The 20,978-nt window shown below is 35.1% G+C and overlaps 2 protein-coding genes across 3 annotated transcripts; one reads left to right on the forward strand and one right to left on the reverse strand.

Moving 5' to 3' along the window:
• Positions 1-1,882: 1,882 nt before the first annotated feature.
• Positions 1,883-15,904, forward strand: LOC145133467 (cysteine-rich receptor-like protein kinase 2). 2 transcript variants are annotated; one of them, XM_079068401.1, is made up of 8 exons: positions 1,883-2,148; positions 11,471-12,233; positions 13,052-13,165; positions 13,266-13,405; positions 13,540-13,750; positions 13,818-14,052; positions 14,224-14,374; positions 14,961-15,904. In XM_079068401.1, exons 2-8 carry the CDS (start codon positions 11,483-11,485, stop codon positions 15,300-15,302), a joined length of 1,944 nt encoding a protein of 647 aa, XP_078924527.1. In that variant the 5' UTR covers positions 1,883-2,148; positions 11,471-11,482; the 3' UTR covers positions 15,303-15,904. The 2 variants fall into 2 exon arrangements, with proteins under 2 accessions (XP_078924527.1, XP_078924528.1); XM_079068402.1 differs by having other exon boundaries at positions 14,224-14,272.
• Positions 15,665-17,616, reverse strand: MENG (S-adenosyl-L-methionine-dependent methyltransferases superfamily protein). The gene is made up of 7 exons (XM_079068403.1): positions 17,404-17,616; positions 17,249-17,313; positions 17,054-17,144; positions 16,779-16,867; positions 16,475-16,670; positions 16,278-16,377; positions 15,665-15,899 (listed from the first exon to the last, which is right to left on the reverse strand). The coding sequence occupies exons 1-7, from the start codon at positions 17,533-17,535 to the stop codon at positions 15,799-15,801; spliced, it is 774 nt and encodes a 257-aa protein (XP_078924529.1). The 5' UTR covers positions 17,536-17,616; the 3' UTR covers positions 15,665-15,798.
• Between the last annotated feature and the right edge of the window lie 3,362 nt (positions 17,617-20,978).

Genomic DNA, 20,978 nt, shown 5'->3' on the forward strand with positions numbered 1-20,978 from the left:
GGATTGCATCTAAGGGTTGTAGGGCTTTGCTTTTGAGTTTATGGTCCAAGGGTAAACTCTTCATGAGTTTACGGTTTTGGGTTTACGGTCCCAATGGGTTTACGGCCGTAAACCCATGGTAACTTCTACCATTTTGTGTTTTGAGGTCTTATAAGTCATAAAGAAGTATCCTTACTTCAAGTCTAAGCCTTAGGAAGTAATTGTGGCACCATTGCACTACCTTTTAGAGTTTACGACCCATGGACCATTCCTCATGAGTTTACGGCCGTAAACTCATGTGTGCTTGGTTGTTTTGTTTGTTTAAGGTCCTATACTCCACAAGGAAGTGATCTAGACTAGTGTCCAAGGCTAAGGAAGGGACTAGGGCTCACAATGGCCCTTTCATTAGGGTTTACGGTTCAAGAACATGTCTTGACCGTAAACACCTTTGATCTTGTGTTTCTTTGTGTTTTCTAGTTGAATAATAAGTGTATTAAGCCTATAACAAGCTAAGGTAAGAGTACTTACAATATAGAAGCTTGTAAGGGTGTTAAAAGTCCAAGAACACTAGTGTGTGTTCTTGGTGTTCTTGGTGAAATGAAGAACACTTGAAGATCTAAGAAAATGGAATGATTTCATGGATGGAATCATGTAAGATCACTAGATAATGGAAGAGATCAACTAAACAAGGCAAGAAACACTTACAAAGTTGAAGATCAAGAAGGAAAATCGGATGCTACTTGAGAGAGAAATGAGTTTCTAGGCTTGAAATGGTAAAAAAAGTGTATAAAATGACTAAGTGTCATATTTATACTCCTTAGAGTTTACGGCCGTAAACACCATGTTTGGGCCGTAAACTCCAAACTCTTGGAGTTTTGGAACTTTATTGATGCACAATAAACCCTAGAGTATCCTCTCTCCAGTTATCTCTTGCAGTACTAGGCTTTAGAACACTCAAACTGACTCCAAAAAGCTTAAAAGTTAGCAGAAACAGTTCTGACTTCTATTGAAGTGAATGGTTGTACAGAATAGAAATTTCGGGTTGTCACAATATAACATTAAACTCTATTTGTATATGTTGTGATGTATGTGATACTTTGGGAAACTCACTAAGCTTCGTGCTTACACTTATGGATAAAAATGTTTTTCAGGTACTTGAACAGTTTGTGAGGATGCGAATGCGTGACTGTACACACACATCATCTGTTTTATGATTCACTCTGCTTTATGGATTTCAATTTAAGAACAAATGGTTTTGTTTTGAATGCACCTTTATGAAAATGAATGTTTATGTCAGTTTAAAAATGAAAATTTTATTCTGAAAATTTAGACGTTACATCCCCACACATTCTTATAAGTTCAGATAAACTAATATTATGATCATATTAAATACTAAATTACAATAAACTAGTTTATTTTTGCCAAACATGGTCTAAACATGGCACAACTCATATCCTATAACGTGACAAACAATATGTTGCCGAAGGAGAGTGCAAAAAGTAGTTTATGTCTTTTTTTTTCATCTGGAATGCCTAGCAAACAATCGGGAGAATACCAATAAACATAGTCTAAGAAGGTGTTCGACACACAACTTTTGAAAGCTTATATATTTTAGCTTTTAAGAAAAAGCTCGATAATAAATGAAAAACTTTGTTTGACAGTAGGAGATTCTTGCTTTAGGTTAAGCAATAAACTCAACTTCAAAAGCTGTTTCAGTTGTGTTTAACAAAAAGATCTTTTATATTTTTTCAAATCTGACTTATTTACTTTTCAAAAAAATTATGTATCTATTTTATATTTTAAAAATATATCATTTTATGTAATTTTATATGATATTTTAAAAAATTCCAACTATTTTTATATAGCATTAATACACAAATAAAAACTAAAGATAACAAGCTACCAACTATCTCTCGAGTCTTGACTGCTTCCGACTAATTTTAGAGAACATTCCATAGTGGTTGTTTGAAAGACTTTTCATTGAATTTCAACTGGGTTGGCGACCCTATGTATTCAAGCATGATCAGCTTAGTCAAACTTTCTTTAATTTCTACAAGCAAAAATGATGTATGTAGAACTGACTTTACCGTTCTACATAATCCAGAACCCCACTAACTAAGAACGAAACGAAAATTCCATCCGCTCCTCTTCGTTTTCACGGTGAAAGAGGTATGTTTCCGATCTGAATTTTTTTCACTTTTATACAGTTTTTAACGGAATTAAAGTTATTACGATTGTCGTAATATAGGTTTTTTGTTAAAATTTAATGTTTTGACCGACGAAGACAATAATAAAATCATTATTCGGGAGCCAAAAAAAGGAACTTGATTTGCTTTTTTATGTTAAATTTTTACGAACTTTAGAAGCTTAAGAAACAGAGGAATTATTATTTACTGAATCTCATCAAGTTCTTCAGTAGTTTATTGTTATTAATTCGGTTCTTCATTTATTTTGTTGTTTAAATTTTAACAAACTCATGAAATTTCTATCCAGAACTGATTGTTTAGGATGAGAATTATCGATATCTACTGATCATTGAAATCGAACTGGACATAAGCTCGTCAAATACTTCAAACATCTCAATTGCTTATTCGATTATCAATTTGATGCTTCATTTTCACCGATTTTCAAAACTAAAATATTTGTTTAGGTGCTAACAAAATTGCGTTTTTCATTTGAACACGTAGTAACCTCAAAGGAAATTTCATTCTTGTACTTTAGTGGAATATAGATTTTATTCTTTTTAATTTTTAAAATTTTTGTTTTTTGTACTGGCATGAATCATACGCCACTGTGGGCCCACAACTTTTTGAAAATGGGTAGAGTTGTTGATGAGTGGAAGGTGCGATGAAATTACAAGTTTGATAGTGGAGTTATTGATTAAGATCAAGATTTAAGAATAGAGTGGAGTGGCCGAGTGGCTTACTCAGCCCGCTGTTCGACTTTTTTCTTCTTCTCTCCATTTTGAATTATATGCATCATAAAAACTACATCAAAAGATATCAGTGGGAAGGGATGAATTTTGATATGCTGTAGGTTAAGAAAATAGAATTAAAAGGAGAGAAAAAAATATGACACCGCATTTCGGTTGGTAAGGATGAACTCCAACTTAAACAAAATGAAAGTGAATTAAATTGTTGTTATCCATGCCACATCATCACCCACTATGGCTTTAAAAATCATGGACCCCTTCAGAACAAGGTTGTAAATATCCAGATCGTATATAAGATCCTTTTGTGTTGTGAAAAATCATGGTCATAAGGTCGGATCAGGATCGAAAGATCATATCAAAATGTTACGGTCTTCAAATTTGTTTTCAAGGTCTTGTTTGTGTAGTAGCTATTTAAACTTGATGTTGATTAAAACATAATTGGTAGAGTTAACTTTAACTTTTTCATGCATGAATCATAGTTCTTGATGCTCTAAACAGTAAAAGCTACGAAGAACACATCTTAAGTAAAAAAGAAAAGAAAAAAGATTATCGTGACCGTATACAATTAAAGAGATAAGATCACAACGAGAATAACATGAGTGTCAAGATATTTCCTAATTAGAAATGACAATTGCGTAACAAATTCCGTAGTTATTCAACTTTAGCTACGAAATTTCTTCTTTTTGTTATGGAATTTTTCGTAGTTTAATTGAAATTTTCTTGTAGTGGATGTTCTATAAGACTTCTTGCGACTTGCAATAATCGTCTTCAAGACGAATTTTTGAATCATGACTATATGATAAAGACTACAGAGGTTGAGAGTGTTAAGATTTGAAGACCCTAGTTAGGATCATAAGATCGTAGTATAAATCTTTGCATCTGATAGACCCTAATATGACTGTGATCATTTTTTTTGTATGATCTTAAGATCAAGATCAGAATCTTAACAACGACCTTTCAAAAAACAACATATGAGATGCTCTTGGTGAATAAGATCGTAGTATAAATCTTTGCATTTGATAGACCCTAATATGACTGTGATCATTTTTTTGTATGATCTTAAGATCAAGATCAGAATCTTAACAACGACCTTTCAAAAAACAACATATGAGATGCTCTTGGTGAAGTAGTTCACTTTTTGTTTGTTTTTCATTAATAAAAAAATATCTTATGTAAATCACAACGAATATTGAGATATTGTAGTATCAAATAGATGTGCAAACATACCTAAGTAATTGAATTTATTTCAAGTCAAAACGAACTAATAACTTCATGTTTTGGGAATCCTATAAATGTCTTTTTTTTTCTAACATTTTTATTAATATTTCCTTTATTTCTAAAACCAATTGTTTTGGCCTTGATATCCTAAGCTTTTAATTGTAAGGATAATGACTTGAGAGGGTAACGAACTTTCAACTTTGTTCACTGGAATTGTTTTCGTGCTTGATTTACCCTTGAATTATTTGAAATTGTTCACATTTTACCCTTATGACCGGTTATAACCGGTCATAAGGGTAAAATGTGAACAATTTCAAATAATTTAGGGGTTAATCAAGCATAAAAAAATGTTTAATGACTAAATGTGAACAAAATTGAAAGTTTGTTATCATTTCAATCCATTATCTTGTAAATGGTTTTAAATGTTATTAAGAATGAGCACAAACTGAATATGAAGCTCACAAAAGTGAGGAAATGGTTGTAATCGTGTGATCTGATATGCCTTTTGTTGGGGTCGGAAAACTCTTCTATTAAACACGAAAATAGAATTACAATAGGAGGAGCAACTCTCACACTCAACTATTACAAAAATCAACCCTCTCACTAACATTCTCACTCTAAGTGTTATACTATCTGTTTCTCTGTGTTTTTGGGATGTATACAACTGAAGAATGAAGTCTCTATTTATAGTCTTGGCAGCCACCATTGTAGTTGCGTCTATTAATTGTGTTCATCATAGGGTGGGAAGAAAAACTTGTCCCGTAGGTTTCATTTTGTCAACAATGATGGCTACTGTAGCTTTGGAGGCTTTGGAGGCTGGAACACAACAAATCTCCCCCTCCAGTCTCCGTCCAACAATCCTCATCCCAACTATGTCAGCACATAGTCTGTGTTTCTCTTGTGTCACCACCTTTGTCAACATGTCTGCAGGATTGTTATTGGTGTTGATCTTTAACAACTTCAATTCTCGTCCCTCAATTGCTTCTCTAAGCCAGTGATAACGTATATCAATATGTTTTGTACAGGAATGGTACATCGAGTTCTTACTCAGGTCCATAGCACTCTGACTATCGCAATGAATGATGTACTCTTCTTGTGGAAAGCCTAATTCTTGAAGAAACCGTTTCATCCATATAAGCTCCTTCCCAGCTTCAACGGCAGCAATATACTCGGCTTCTGTTGTTGACAGTGCGACACACTTCTGTAACTTGGATTGCCACGAGATAGCTCCCCCTGCCAAAGTAAAAATGTAACTTGATGTAGATTTCCTACTATCAAGATCTCCTGCCATATCGGCATCTGTATAACCTTCCACGATTGGCTTTGCTCCCCCGTAGCATAAACATAGTTTCGAACTACCCTTCAGGTATCGAAGTATCCATTTGACTGCTTCCCAATGTTGTTTTCCCGGATTAGCTAGATATCTACTCACAACACCGACAGCATGAGCAATATCTGGTCTTGTACACACCATTGCATACATAAGACTTCCTACGGCTGAGGAATAGGGGACTGCCTTCATCTCTTCTTTTTCTTTCTCAGAAGATGGACAATTTTTCTTACTCAACTTGAAGTGCTTAGCCAAGGGCGTACCAACGGGCTTGGCATTTTCCATGTTGAACCTTTTGATCACACGTTCAACATACTCTTCCTGTGATAAGAACAATTTTCTTGATTTTCTATCACGGATAATTTTCATGCCCAATATCTGTTGTGCTTGGCCTAAGTCTTTCATATCAAAGAACTTAGACAAATCCTTCTTCAAGTTGTTGATCATCATTGCATCTTGGCCCACTATCAACATATCATCCACGTAGAGCAAAAGGATGACAAATTTCCCATCTGGAAACTTCTTCAGATAGACACAATGGTCTGCAACAGTTCTCTTGTACTCATGATTCATCATAAATGAATCAAACTTCTTGTACCACTGCCTTGGGGCTTGCTTAAGACCATAAAGGCTCTTCTTTAATTTACAGACGAGATGCTCTTTCTTTGGGACTTTAAAGTCATCAGGTTGCTCCATGTATATTTCTTCATCCAAATCACCATGGAGAAAGGCTGTTTTCACATCCATCTGCTCAAGTTCAAGATCTAGACTGGCAACTAATCCGAGTACAACTCGAATAGACATCATCTTTACAACTGGCGAAAAAATTTCATCAAAGTCGATTCCTTCTTTTTGTTGGAAACCTTTGACAACGAGTCTCGCCTTATACTTCATAGTATTTCCCTTGCCGTCTTTCTTCAACTTGAAAACCCACTTCTTTTTCAAGGCTTTCTTTCCTTTGGGGAGGTTTACCAACTCATATGTTTGATTCTTCTGCAAAGAATTCATTTCTTCTTCCATGGCCTTCTGCCAATTTGCTTTGTCAATATGAGATTGAGCTTCTTGAAAACTCTCTGGCTCCCCCTCACTAGTAAGAAGGATGTAGTTTGAAGTCGGATATCTTGTTGATGGAGCACGTACTCGTTCGGATCGTCTAACTTGAGTTCCTTCGTTTGCAACTTCTGGCAGTGGATCTGAATTATCCAGGGGTGGAAGCTCCCCCTGCTCAACACCTTCTTGATATGCATCATCGCCTTCTTCATCCACTTCTTCAGCGGAAAGATCTTCTTTATTTTCAGATATTATATCTGAAACTTTGGAGCTTTGTTGCTTGTTAACCGGTGCCTTGAAATCATAATACTGGTTTTCATAGAAAACCACATCTCTACTTCGAATAACCTTCTTTAGTTCTGGATCCCATAGCCTGTACCCGAACTCTTCATCTCCATATCCAATAAAGATGCATGGAGTGGATTTGAGGTCCAACTTCTTCCGCAGTTCACTTGATACATGTGCAAACGCCTTGCACCCAAATACTCTCAAGTGAGAATATGATATGTCTTTACCCGTCCATATCTTCTCCGGAACTTCAAAATTCAATGGAGCGGAAGGTGACCTATTTATTAGATAGCAAGATGTCAATACAGCTTCACCCCAGAATGGCTTTGGGAGTTTAGTCATGCTGAGCATGCATCGAACTTTCTCAACAATGGTGCGATTCATCCGTTCTGCTACACCATTGTGTTGTGGGGTTCGTGGGACAGTCTTTTCATGTCTGATACCATGTTCCGTGCAGTATTTAGAGAACTCACGGGAATAGTATTCGCCTCCATTATCTGATCGGAGACATTTTAGCTTCTTGCCTGTTTGTCTTTCCACCATTGCATGAAAAGCTTTGAAGCGGTCCAATACTTGGTCCTTCGTTCTCAAACAGTATGCCCATACCTTTCGTGACGCATCGTCAATGAATGTCACAAAATACCGGCTTCCACCAAGAGATTCTACTTCAATGGGTCCACATACGTCGGAGTGGACAAGGCTCAGCAACTCAGAGCGGTTCTTTCTTGTGGAGCTAAAGGAAACTCTGTGTTGTTTCCCGAATAGGCAGTATTTACAAGGATCCAAGGCAACATCTTTTGCCATTGAAATGGACTCCTTCTTTGCAAGAGTCGTCAATCCCTTCTCGCTCATGTGGCCTAGTCTTCTATGCCACAAGTTTGGTGATGTCTCTTCTTTAACAACATTGAGACTTGGTTGAAGCAACTTTGCATGACTTTTATAAAGAGTACCATCAAGTTTTCCCCTTGCAACAACCATAACACCTTTCAACAACTTCCAGGTGCCATTTTTGAATTGATTATCATATCCTTGAACGTCAAGAGCTCCAACTGAGATAAGATTCATTCTCAGCTCTGGGACATGCCGAACATTTTTCAACACCAATGTACATCCAACATTGGTCTTTAAATGCACATCACCAATACCAGCAATGCTTGAGAAACTGGTGTTTCCCATCTTCACGGTACCATGGTCTCCGGGTTTATAAGTACTGAATAAATCCCGGTTTGGAGTCGAATGATATGATGCAGCGCTATCAATCACCCACTCATCATCATGAGTTTCAACATGTAGGCATGCTTCCTCCTCGTATGTAACAAGGGCAACGTCTTGTGTTATGGTGACCATGGTTTCACCATTCTCCCTGCTTGGATTCTGGCTTGTCTCGGGCTGCTCTCGTAAGAACCTTCGGCAATCACTCCTTTTGTGGCCATAATAATTACAATGATTGCAATAGCCTTCGAACCATGTATTTGAAGATTTACCTCGCTCTCGCGATTTCCCTCGATCTCGTGATTTCCCACGATCTTGGGATCTTCCTCTACTTTGACCATGTCTACCTCTGCCTCTACCTCGACCTCGGCCTCCAGTTCTGCCTCCGCCTCTTTCTTTGTTTTCTGACACGAGGGCAAAAGACTGGTCTGTACCAGCTTCTTTCCTTCTGGCTTCCTCGTTCATTAGGGCATCTGTGACCATCTCCATTGTCACTTTACCACCGGGGGCAGAATTGCTGAGAGTCACAACAAGCGTCTCCCAATTATCTGGTAGAGAACTCAAGAGCAATATGGCTTGTTCCTCGTCTTTGAGAACCCACTCAGCAGCACCGAGCTGGTTTACGAGATCCTGGAACTGACTCGTATGCTCGGTTATGGACGTACCACTTCGTAACTTGTGGTTTACAAGGTGCCTCATCAGCAAGGTCTTGTTGCGTGCCGTCTTTGCCTGATACATATTCTCGAGCTTCTCCCAAAGTTTGTACGCGTCTGTCTCTTGAGATACATGATGAAAAACACTGTGGTCGATCCACTGTCGAATTTGTGCCACCGTTTTCCTGTTTATTCTCGTCCAAACTTCGTCTGTCTTCGTGTTGGGTTTGACGCCTTGCTTTTCTATAGGCTCTGCTAAATCTTTCAGATTAAGCAAATCTTCCATCCTTGGCTTCCACATGTTGTAATTTGTGGGCGTAAGTCGAACCATCGTAATCGTACTTGTAGATTCCATCGAAAATATTGCAAATTTATTTTACAAATATTTCGAGGAAAAATTAGATAAAACCGAGCTCTCGGTTGGATTCGGAAGCGTCAAAAATGGTGGGGTAGAATTTTTCGGGCTCAAAATATACTTTCTTGAAAAGTTATGTGCTAATTTGTAACTTTTCAGAACTATAGGGGCTAAACTGTAATTTTCGGAACTTACAGGGGCCAATCTGAAATATTTCTGCCAACCAGGGATTTTTCTGAAACTTTTCAGAACTCCAGGGACCAAAACAGATGTTTTCAGAAGAACAGGGACCGAACTACAGTTTTTCAGAAACAGAGGGACCTTTCTGTAATCTTCTGGAACTTCAGGGGCTAAACTGCAACTTCCTGAAATTCTGGTCAATGATGACCTCACTGATGACGTCACTCCTTCTTCCCCGGCAGTCTTCTCCGGCCACCTGGTTTTTCCGGCGACTTTTCCGGCGAGATTTGACCAACTTTGACCAACGATTTGAGGGCCTTCTGGTGGTCAAAAAATTACGAAAAATATATTTTCGGAATCCTTGAAACAAGCCCTTTCCAACGGTGTACTCAAAAACGGATTTTGAGACAAAAAATTTTGACGAAAAAACAGAGAAATTCGTAAAGAATTCCCTGGACACCGAACCAAGCTCTGATACCAGTTGTTGGGGTCGGAAAACTCTTCTATTAAACACGAAAATAGAATTACAATAGGAGGAGCAACTCTCACACTCAACTATTACAAAAAACCAACCCTCTCACTAACACTCTCACTCTAAGTGTTATACTATCTGTTTCTCTGTGTTTTTGGGATGTATACAACTGAAGAATGAAGTCTCTATTTATAGTCTTGGCAGCCACCATTGTAGTTGCGTCTATTAATTGTGTTCATCATAGGGTGGGAAGAAAAACTTGTCCCGTAGGTTTCATTTTGTCAACAATGATGGCTACTGTAGCTTTGGAGGCTTTGGAGGCTGGAACACAACACCTTTATTGTATAATGTACTAGAAACGGCACTTAGAAATACAACAGAAGCGACTTTAATCACACAGAAATTGAAGAAACAAAGATTGTTGTGATTTTAGAAATAACTTAGGACATAAGCAACGATTCTCACTCCAAATGGTGGAGACGGTAGTTGTATATCATGCGAGGTCGATAGAACATATGATAAATAAGCATGAAGATGATGTAGTGTTAAATTTGAATGAGGTTTTTCTCTTTACAAAGATACGAGTTTTGATTAGAGAGTGTAGATGCATAAGATCGAGGTTGTGTAGTAGTACATGAGTAGTTTAGGTGCTAGTTGTCTTTACATTGTTTGTGCATTTTTCCTAGTTTTCACTGTTTTTATTTTCAACTTGTTATGTCGATATTTTTCTTCCTAGTTATTACTTGTATCTACCTTTTCTTTTTGTATGTTGGTTTTATATGTACCTTCTCACCATGCTCCTTTTGATTTTTTTTATCTATTTTACGTTTTATTGCTCTTATATGTGTCTTTTTGCCTTTGTGAAACTCTACTGATTATTTCTTTTTTGTGAGTTGGCGTTTCAATTATACGTGAAACTCTATTGATTATTTTGATTGAAATCAAATTTTAATCTAAGTAATTGCTGCCAATAAGCAAAATAAACTAAGGGATTATTAAAAAAAACGGATAATAACTTGAAAAGGTGACAAACTTTCAACTAGTTCATATTTAGTCACTAAACTTTTTTGTGTTTGATTTACCCATGAATATATAAAATGTTCACATTTTACCCTTATAAACAATTTCAAATAATTTAGAGGTAAATCAATCAAGAAAAAAAATTTAATGACTAAATTTGAACAAAGTTAGGCAAACTAAAAGTTCTTTTTTCTTCTTCTTCTTCTAAACTAAAAAAAAAAAAACTTTGTTATTTCATGTATCTAATAAAACTCGATCCTACAATCTTAAGGGCATAAAAGAATGGTATCTTTAGATCAAATAACAATTGCTTCTTTGATTTCTAATATATATTTTATTATTATATTTTGCATTCTAATATCCATCCTTTTATATGTTATATACCTGTACATCACTGTGTTTACTTGGAGGCCATAAGTAGGAATATATATATATATATATATATATATATATATATATATATATATATATATATATATATATATATATATATATATATATATATAATCGGTAAGCGCTTTATAAACATTAAGTTCTAAGCTATAAATTATTTATTTGTTGTTTCAGTTTATGTTTATTTACAGTCTCTCTTTTTTCCTTTTTATGTAATATATTTATTGTTCTAAATAATAGCTTCACACATTCATACAAACATAAAGAAAAACCATGTACTATTGCATGTTTTCCTTACCCCCCCAGAAAAAAAAAAGTACGAAGTTTTAAAAAAAAATTAGCAACATACTTTACGTTTCATCAATACTAACAAATTTATGTGCTTCAGATCCAACACAAGATGTACAAAACATCACTCCTAATTGCTTCAATCACATTTTTACTACTTATGTCAAGCTCAAATGGGGATGCGAGAACACAAGTCATCAAGTTGTTTTGTGACGAACAAATCCATGAGGATGACACGTACTTCGTCCCAAATTATGTCCAAGCAATGGAAATAGTCAGCACCCAAATGCGAACATCACACAACGCAACCGTAGAAGTGGGCACGGGACCCAACACAAATTACGTACTCTTCCAATGCTACGACGATCTTTCTTCACAAGATTGTGTGTTATGTTATGCGGAAACTCGTACTGTATTTCCAAGTTGCTATCCACGTAATGGGGCTCGAATATATCTCGACGGTTGTTTTATGCGCCTTCTAAATTATAGCTTTTATGAAGAGTATACGGGATCTTATGACACAATTGTTTGTGGGAATATAACGGGGGAGAGTGTAGAGTTTCAAAATTCGACGAAACAGGCAGTGTTGAATGTGGTAGCAGATGCATTGAGTAATGATGAGTATTTTGGTAGAGGAGAGGTGGCGGCGGCGCGCGGTAATATGTCGGTTTATGTGATGGCGAAATGTTGGACGACTTTGAGTCTAGGGGATTGTAGGAAGTGTTTAGAGAATGCGTCTGATGTGATATCGAAATGTTTGCCATGGTCGGAGGGTAGGGCGTTGAATACGGGGTGTTTTATGAGGTATTCCAATAAGGATTTTCTAAATCCTCTACCGTTGACAAGTGGCTCGAAAAGTAAAGGTAAAAAGAATGGTATTGAATTGTTTTTTTATACGATTACTTAATTATGATTTATATATAAAAGGTGGTCAATGGCTCAATGGAATTATCTCTTGACTGCAATGTTATCATGCTCATTAATGGATGGTTGGTATACCAACCAAATATCTATTAAGAGAAACGATTGCGTTAGCTGCAAAAAATAACAGTGTACTTCCATATATTTGTTAATTATAGAATGTTACTTTCTTTTATTTCTACTGAAACATTGTACTTTGAAAATTCTAAATAAGTATAGCAGTGTCATCCAAATACAATACAATTTTCACTGTTATGATTGTGTAAAAGTTTCAAAGTACAATTTTATAATTGGATAGATTTTTCAGTCAATATTTTGTAAATTTTTATTCTTACTACGAAATTTTGATTTAAAAAGATTTACAAATTATAGAAATGACATGCATATACAAATCAATTTCCACCGCTATAATTGTGAAGATTTTCATAGTACAAAGCTATAATTGGTTGGATTTTTTAAAGTAAAATTTCATTATAAAAATAACTGAAAAGTACAATGTTTTAATATTAAATAAAAAAAGTTGCTAGAATAAATAAGTTAGTGAGAATAAGTTGTTATTTCTTACATATAGACTCTAAAAAGGATATGTTAATATATACACAAATAGCTAAATACATTTTTCAAATACAAATATCTCTATGTTAAAATCAATATGATAATAACCAACATATGGAATCTTCAAAATGAGCGTTTTGCATGTATGAAGCTTAAGTGGAATCCTAACATATTTATGATCATTTTTAATTTGTATGTTTTGCAGGGAAGACGGTAGCGATTATTATTTCCATTATTAGTTCTGTGGTGGTTTTGGTTGTTACTTTGACAATTGCTTTATACATCAGAAGACGCAGATATATACAACATAGGAGAAGAGGTACAACTCATTCAACATGATATAAATATGTTCTTGAATGCCAACTATAAAGCATGTTGGTGATTGTTAAAACAACCCTAATAATTTATAACTCCTTCAGGCTCTTATGATGCCGAGAAATTGGCAAAGATTCTTACTGATAGTAGCTTAAACTTCAAATACTCCACTATTGAGAAAGCCACAACAAATTGGGATGAGTCCAAGAAGCTTGGACAAGGAGGATTTGGAACCGTCTACAAGGTACTGATTTTGGCATGCATTGGACTATACTCAGACTGATACTGACTTGTCCTTCATAACAAATAAGGACCGAATGTTTTAGTTTATCATAGACCCTTTATAAAACTAATATTGGCAGTGAAAATTTCACTCAGGGAGTACTTTCAGATGGACGAGAAATAGCTGTGAAGAGGCTCTATGTCAACAACAAACTCAGGGCAGCTGATTTCTACAACGAAGTAAACATAATTAGTAGTGTTGAACATAAAAACCTTGTCAGGCTTTTAGGATGCAGTTGTTCAGGACCCGAAAGCATTCTTATATACGAATATGTTCCCAACATGAGCCTCGACCTCTTTATTTTTGGTATGTTCTTAAATTTCCAGTATCTAGAATTCAAGATGTATTTACGAATATGTGAACATTTCTACAGATGCAATAAAAGGAAAGAAACTAAACTGGGAGAAGAGGTTTCAAATCATTATTGGCACAGCAGAAGGCCTGGTGTACCTTCATGAGAATACCAAGACCCGAATTATTCACAGGGATATCAAAGCTTCTAACATCTTGTTAGACGTGAGACTTCGTGCTAAAATAGCTGATTTTGGATTGGCCAGATCTTTTCAAGATGATAAAAGTCACATCAGTACGGCCATAGCAGGAACACTGTAAGTCATTTTTTCTGTATCAATTAAAAAATAAACATCCATATACTTCTTACCGGATTAAGTATTGTTCGATTAAATAAAAAAGGAACATTTTCTCTTTTAGGTTACTTTAGATATAAACAAGTACTAAATTAATATATTCATTTTTAATTTTTATTTCCTTTTCACCAGTGGATATATGGCTCCGGAGTATCTAGCCTATGGTCAGTTAACAGAAAAGGTAGACGTCTATAGCTTTGGTATTTTACTTCTGGAAATAATCACAGGAATGGAAAACAACAAAAGCAATGCACTAGAATATACAGACAATCTAGTCTCTACCGTAAGTAAAAAATCTTCATCTGATACATAAATTTTATTTATTATTTTTTTTTATCATAAAACTGTATCAAAGTAATATAAAAAAAATATAAAATGTTATTATAGAATTGGTCCCCATAATTTACAGAATTGGTCCCTGTGTTGATAGGAAAATTACAGAAATGGTCCTATCGGGATATCTACATAAGCAATATCTACTTTGAAATTAGTTTTATAGAAATGGTCTCTAAAATTGACAAAAATGGTCCCCATAATTTACAGAAGTGGTCTCTATATCGATATGAAAGTTACAGAAGTGGTCCCTACATTTAACTAAACTATAGAAAATGGACCTTGTCGTCTGATAGCAAAGTTACAAAGATGATCCCTTCGTTTCTTAAAAATTTAAAAATATCCCCTGCATTTTACAAAAGTATTGAAATGGTCATTGTATTTCACAAAATTATAGAAAATGTCCCTATGTTTCACAAAATTATAGAAACGATCCCTATTTAATAACGAATTGTCATACATGATCCATATGTTTCATAAAGTTACAAAATTGATTCCCGACTAATAGAAAAATTACATAATTTGTGGATGAATAGGCATGGGAGCTCTTCCAGAAAGGTACAGTGGAGCAAATCTTTGACCCGAACCTCTCGATGGATGTTCACCCAAACACCATTTTCAAGAAAGTCGCTATAAAAGTGGTACATGTAGGACTTCTTTGCACCCAAGAAGCTCCATCTTTAAGGCCAACAATGTCAACTATACTTAAAATGTTGGCAAAAGATGATGAACATTTACCCCTCCCTTCTAATCCTCCTTTCGCAGACGAAAAAACCATGGAACTCAACAACATTACACAAAAGTTGCTTCATGATCATGAGGGAGAAAGCTCTTATTCGGTTGCTACAGTTTCTCATAGTGAGTTCTATCCGAGGTAAGGATGATCTATTTTTGATAATGAGGTCATTTATGTCATTTGTGTAGACAAAATATCAAGAACGAGTCATGTACTCACGCCCCACCTTTTTGGGTATGAAAAAAATGTAACACATATGTCCCATTGACATCAGTTTAAAGCAAGACAAACACAGTACAACATGTTCTGTCATATGTCAAGATGTCAGTGTGGGTCAGTATGAAATCACTACTACGGTCCCTAGTCTCAACATTTTGATATTATGAAGAGAGGGCAGATTTGTTTATAGGATTATTTCCGGATTTTATGTATTTTAGTTAGGTAAGTTGTTTATTTTATTGTTAGGTTATAATGTTGTGTATAATTATAAAATGGAAAAGTAGGTTTTCCTAATGAACATAATTTCCAATAAATGAAGCAAAATGCATGTATGTAAGAGTTTTAATAGCAAATTAAGTCTTTTTATTACAAATCTCTTGTGATGAAAACGAATAATTAGCAACATTTATGAGCTTGCTTTATCGTGTAGCAACCAAGTTGCCCATGAGTCCTCCACTAATTTCATAATGTTTAGCACTTGAAAACCCTGATTCCAATGCGAGATGCTCCAATTCCTCACCTGTTTGTAAAAGAATTTGCAAATTATAAAAAAAAAATAATAATAAAACTAATAAGTTAAATACAACAAATAGCTACATACTTTCATATATTTGTTTATTATTATTATTATATTATAGCACCCTAATTCCATTTATTCTTATTACATAACTAGATTTCAAGAAATCTACCCAATTATAACAATGTCATCTTAAGATTTTTCAAAGTACAATAGCCTAATAAAAATAATCAAAGTACAATGCCATAATTGGTTAGGTTTTTTAAGTTACAATGCCTTAAAAGAAAAAAACACTGAAAGTAATATTTTGCTTTTGTGGGTCCCATCTATATAGAAAAAGAATATGCACGTGTTTTCACAATACAACAATAAGAAACAAACCTGTTAAAAATTCTTGAATTGAGCTCTTTAGATATCGATACTCCACTGTAAGACCATATCCAGCTGCTACAGGCACAACTATATTGTCTATCATCCATCCCTGTCACAAAGATCCAAAATTTATTAATAAAATGGATTAAATTGTTTTTATCTACAGGTTTATTTATTGAAAGTAGTTCCACATTTGTTAAACAAACCTGAATAGATGTTCTAAATTCATCGGTGCTTTTATTGAAGTCAAGTATTGATGCTTTAGAACCTGGTTTTAAAACTCGATAAACCTCCTTCATTGCCTTATATTTATCAACTACATTTCGTAGCCCATATCCAATAGTAATTGCATCAAAATAACAATCAGGATATGGCAAATCAACTGCATCGCCTTCCACCCACCTATAAGACATAACATAATTACCAAATTAGCCCTGAAACCAATTTTTTTTCTTCTCTATTACCATTTACCAATACACACAAACGAGAACTAGATATACCAATGCTCACTTAAGATTACAATAGCAGGCTTTTGCACGTAATTCTTGTCTCTTTGAAGCAACAATTAGTTGTTCTCTTGAGAAATCAAGGCCAGTAACCTATAAATTGTGGGAATAAATGAAGATATAATGGTCATTAGTTTTCTTATAACAGCTTTTTTTGCAAAAAAATAGATTAATTTAATATTTAGGGTACAAGATTGAGGTGTATAAAAGCGAACAAAAGATGTAACCAAATGATGAGTGAATGCAAGAGAGAAGAAGGGAAAAGAGTGAAAAACCAACCTGGCCATTGAGTCCAACCTTTTGAGACAAAAGAAATGCCAAATCCCCACTTCCACAACACAAATCCAACACATTATTCCCTTCTTTTGCCCTATCATTTCAAATCAATATTTATAGCGAAATTTTTTCTAATACTGGAACAGAATGTGGGTAAATCGAAAAATCGAAAGAGAAGTTGAGGGATTTAATGGTTACCCACTCCAATTAACTGCCATTCGTTTCCATATCCGATGTTGCCCCAAACTCAACACGTCATTCAACTGCGAAAATGTAATCGCATATGTAAGAAATTAGGTTGGGAGATAAAATTTTAAAATTGGAGTGAGAAAGATGAAACTTTTTTGGCGTACGTTATCGTAGACAGGTGCGATGCGGCTGAAGAGAGCCTGCCGGTCGGCTGAGGAGCGGATTTGCTGCCGTCGTCTGGTGGGTGGTCCAGCTACAGGAGCAAATGAGAATTGAAGCACTGTAGCCAATGCCATACTCACATTGTGGAATTTTGTATCGGTTGTTTTTAGGATAACGTTTCCCTCGAAACTCTTTGGTGTATGGCGTAAAAAGTACGAAAATAACTTTAGTACATTGGAAAAAGGAAATTGAGTTCTTAAAATAATTAATTTTTCTGATACACATTCATACAAAGAACTTTCAAAGCTGGCTGTAGCAGGTTACATTCAGTTATAACCACATAATGGTTATATGTCAACACTTTTAACAAGTTTGTTATCTATATGTATACAAAAAAATAGTACTTAAATATGAATAAAACGAAAAGATAATTATTCCGATAAATCAATTTCCATTTTTATTGAGATAGTCCATCATAATGTGTGTAATATTAATATATTCGATTAAACTTCCTTAAAACAATATTTATAACCATTTAAATTGGTCACGACATGTTAGGAATTGTTGTTGGTAACATAATTATCTTTTATATATATATATATATATAGAGAGAGAGAGAGAGAGAGATAGAGAGAGAGAGAGAGGATCATTTGAGAACTCATAGTTTCCCGAGAACCCGAGAACTAAAGTTGGAACATTAGATCAAAAATTTTAATGGCTTAGATTAAAAGTGGCATATTTATAATTATAACTTAATTTATTGGCAATTTAGGTTTTTCTCAATACACCTTGGGGGTAAATCTGGTATAAAATAATATCATTCCAAAATATTAATATAATTTAAATTACCAGTTTATAGAAATTTCCTAATTTACTTTCTCTCCATATCTCTCGTTCTCTCTCTAGATCCTTAATTTCTCTTACATATGTATCGATCGCCTCCATCAACGACGACTACCAATCTGATGTTCTTAATCTTCAGATCATCGACACCGAATCCACCAACCAAGAGATCGACACCATTCGTGTTGATCATCGATTGCAGCTGTAGATTGACGACTGCCAGTGACGACCTTTTTTTGTGCTTCCGCTCAGAAATCGTTTCCCCTGAACTTAGATCTTTTACGTCGTTTTCCCTAAAAATCAACTGCATCGCCGATCGATTTGAATCTCTCGTCGCCGATCAATTTGAATCCACCGTCGCCGATCGATTTGAACATAAGGTTCGTTAGTATAAAGCACTGTATATTTCAACGTTTCTCATCATACTTCATCGTAGGTGTTTTATGTGACAACCCGAAAATTTTTAAAATTTTTGCCTTGTAAAGCCCAGTCAGTCAACTCAACTGAGTGTCAGAATCATTTCTGCTATCGTTTAGCCTCGTTTGGAGTCCGTTTAAAGGTTCAAAGCTCAGTACATTCAAGCATTGGGTATAGGAATGGATCGCGTATACTTCTAGCACCAAAAATCGAGCCTTACACTCCAACTTAAGGAGTGTACGGCCGCACACTTGGGTGTGCGGCCGCACACCCCTCTCCTGGCAGCACACTCTTGTGCATAAAGGTGGGACTTAGCCTTCATTCTGTTGGATTAGTGTCTAAGCCCGTAACTATATTTGGTATGTACTTGACCCGGTTATGCATGGTCCTTTTGGGTTGCCTTCACCAAAGCAACTTGACAAGGTAATTTGAGGAAAGAGAGAGGATATTATGGTTTATTAATATATTATAAGAATAATATATTAAAGGAGAAATCATATTTATTTAATTAGTATTAGTCATAAATTAATTAGGAATTAATTTGGTGACTAAAAGAGATTAATTAAATAAAGGGGTACAAACTGTCAAATGTGTGATAGTTGAGTTTTGGGTTGGGAAACCTAATGGACTAAGGGGGAACGAAATTATGATGAGGGATCATCATATTTTCTTCCAAGGGCCTTATTCCAGAAGGTTCCTTGGGCTACTTGGTGGCTAAGGTATCCATTAGGGTTTAGACTGAAACCCTAGCACCCTACATTATAAATAAGACCCCAAGGCTCCAATTTTCGGCCACTTGCTTCCAAGAGAAACCCTAGGGCCGAAAATTAGCATTATCCCTCCTCTCTCAAAGTTGCCTTCTTGCTTGAGGTGTTTGTGATCCATTAGAGGAGTTACAATTGTGACTCTAAGCTCAAGAGAAGAAGAAAACAAGATCTAAGCCAATCTTTGAAGAGGTAAACATCTAGATCTGATGTATTAAGTTAATTTTTGAATTATGTATGCTAGATTAGGGTTTGCAAGTCTTGGATTCAAAGCATGTACAATAGAGAAACCTAGATCCAAGCATTAGGGTTTGTATGAGCACATAGGATTGTTCTTATGCTTAAAACCCATCAGTGGTATCAGAGCCATGATTGCTTTCAGTTGTATGTGATGCTTTAACTGTTTGATTGCTGAAAATCATTTTTTGTGCTAACTGTTTGATGAACTCGACGAGTTCCATGAGGAACTCGACGAGTTGGATGAACTCGACGAGTTCCAATGTGGACTCGACGAGTTTAGCTGTCAGACAGAGGATATTCCGGGATTTTGTTGTTGTTTTGTCATGGGAATAATGCCTAAATCGTTTTTTCAAGATAAAATCCGAATTTTATTATATCTGAATGATTATCCCTGCCAAAACAAAAGATAATTTCAAATCTTTTGAATAATAGTTTCTTTATATGATAAATATGGATTATTTAAATTATTTGGTAATTATCTTGTGACTAAAATTGGATTAGGTCAAATATAGATAATCATAAAATAAATTGTTTAATTTATATTATTTGTTATTTGATCCCTTGTGTTTTGAAAAGTTCAAAAACTTGTCCTCAAGTTTTGAAATTTGAATTTTGTGATTAAAAGTTTAATTTTGAATAATTTCAAAAAACCATTAGAATTTTACAAGTTTAAAATTCAACCCTATACTATTATATTATTACAAGCTTAATATATATATATATATATATATATATATATATATATATATATATATATATATGTATAAGAATAAGCTAGTCTTATCGCTAGTAGGCCTCATTCACGAAGCCAGTCTATAAGGTGGATATAAGGTTGCTGCCTATAAAATGGCGCTTAATGGATGTACACTCACATCCACCGCTTGCTTGACTGGTGGATGGTCGTTAGCCGAACGGATAGGATAGGACACTTAATTACTCATTATAAGTATAATGAATATTGCAAAGTAACTACAAATTTTTTTTTAAATTCCCAATCTTAGTTACTTTAGGGTAAAATGTGAAAATTGATGCTATTCCATGGAATTACACTTTGTACCCTTGTCAAACGTTAGTGGAGCGCGCGTGGCTAACCGGCACACTAATTTGGGATTGACATTGGTGACAATGGGTGGCTCGATGTTTATCATAGATCAATGGAGCGTGCGTGGCTAACCAGCACATTGATTAGGTGATAAAGACATTGAGTGCACCATGTCGATTCGCATGGTTATTCACAACTTGTTTGCGATCCTCGGCATCCCAGTCGCAAATATGAAGTGCATATCGAGATTTAACATGCCATTGAAATGTTC

The sequence above is a fragment of the Lactuca virosa genome, chromosome 8, assembly GCF_052849685.1.
Source record: "Lactuca virosa cultivar CGN04683 chromosome 8, Lactuca_virosa_CGN04683_v6, whole genome shotgun sequence".
Taxonomy (NCBI): domain Eukaryota; kingdom Viridiplantae; phylum Streptophyta; class Magnoliopsida; order Asterales; family Asteraceae; genus Lactuca; species Lactuca virosa.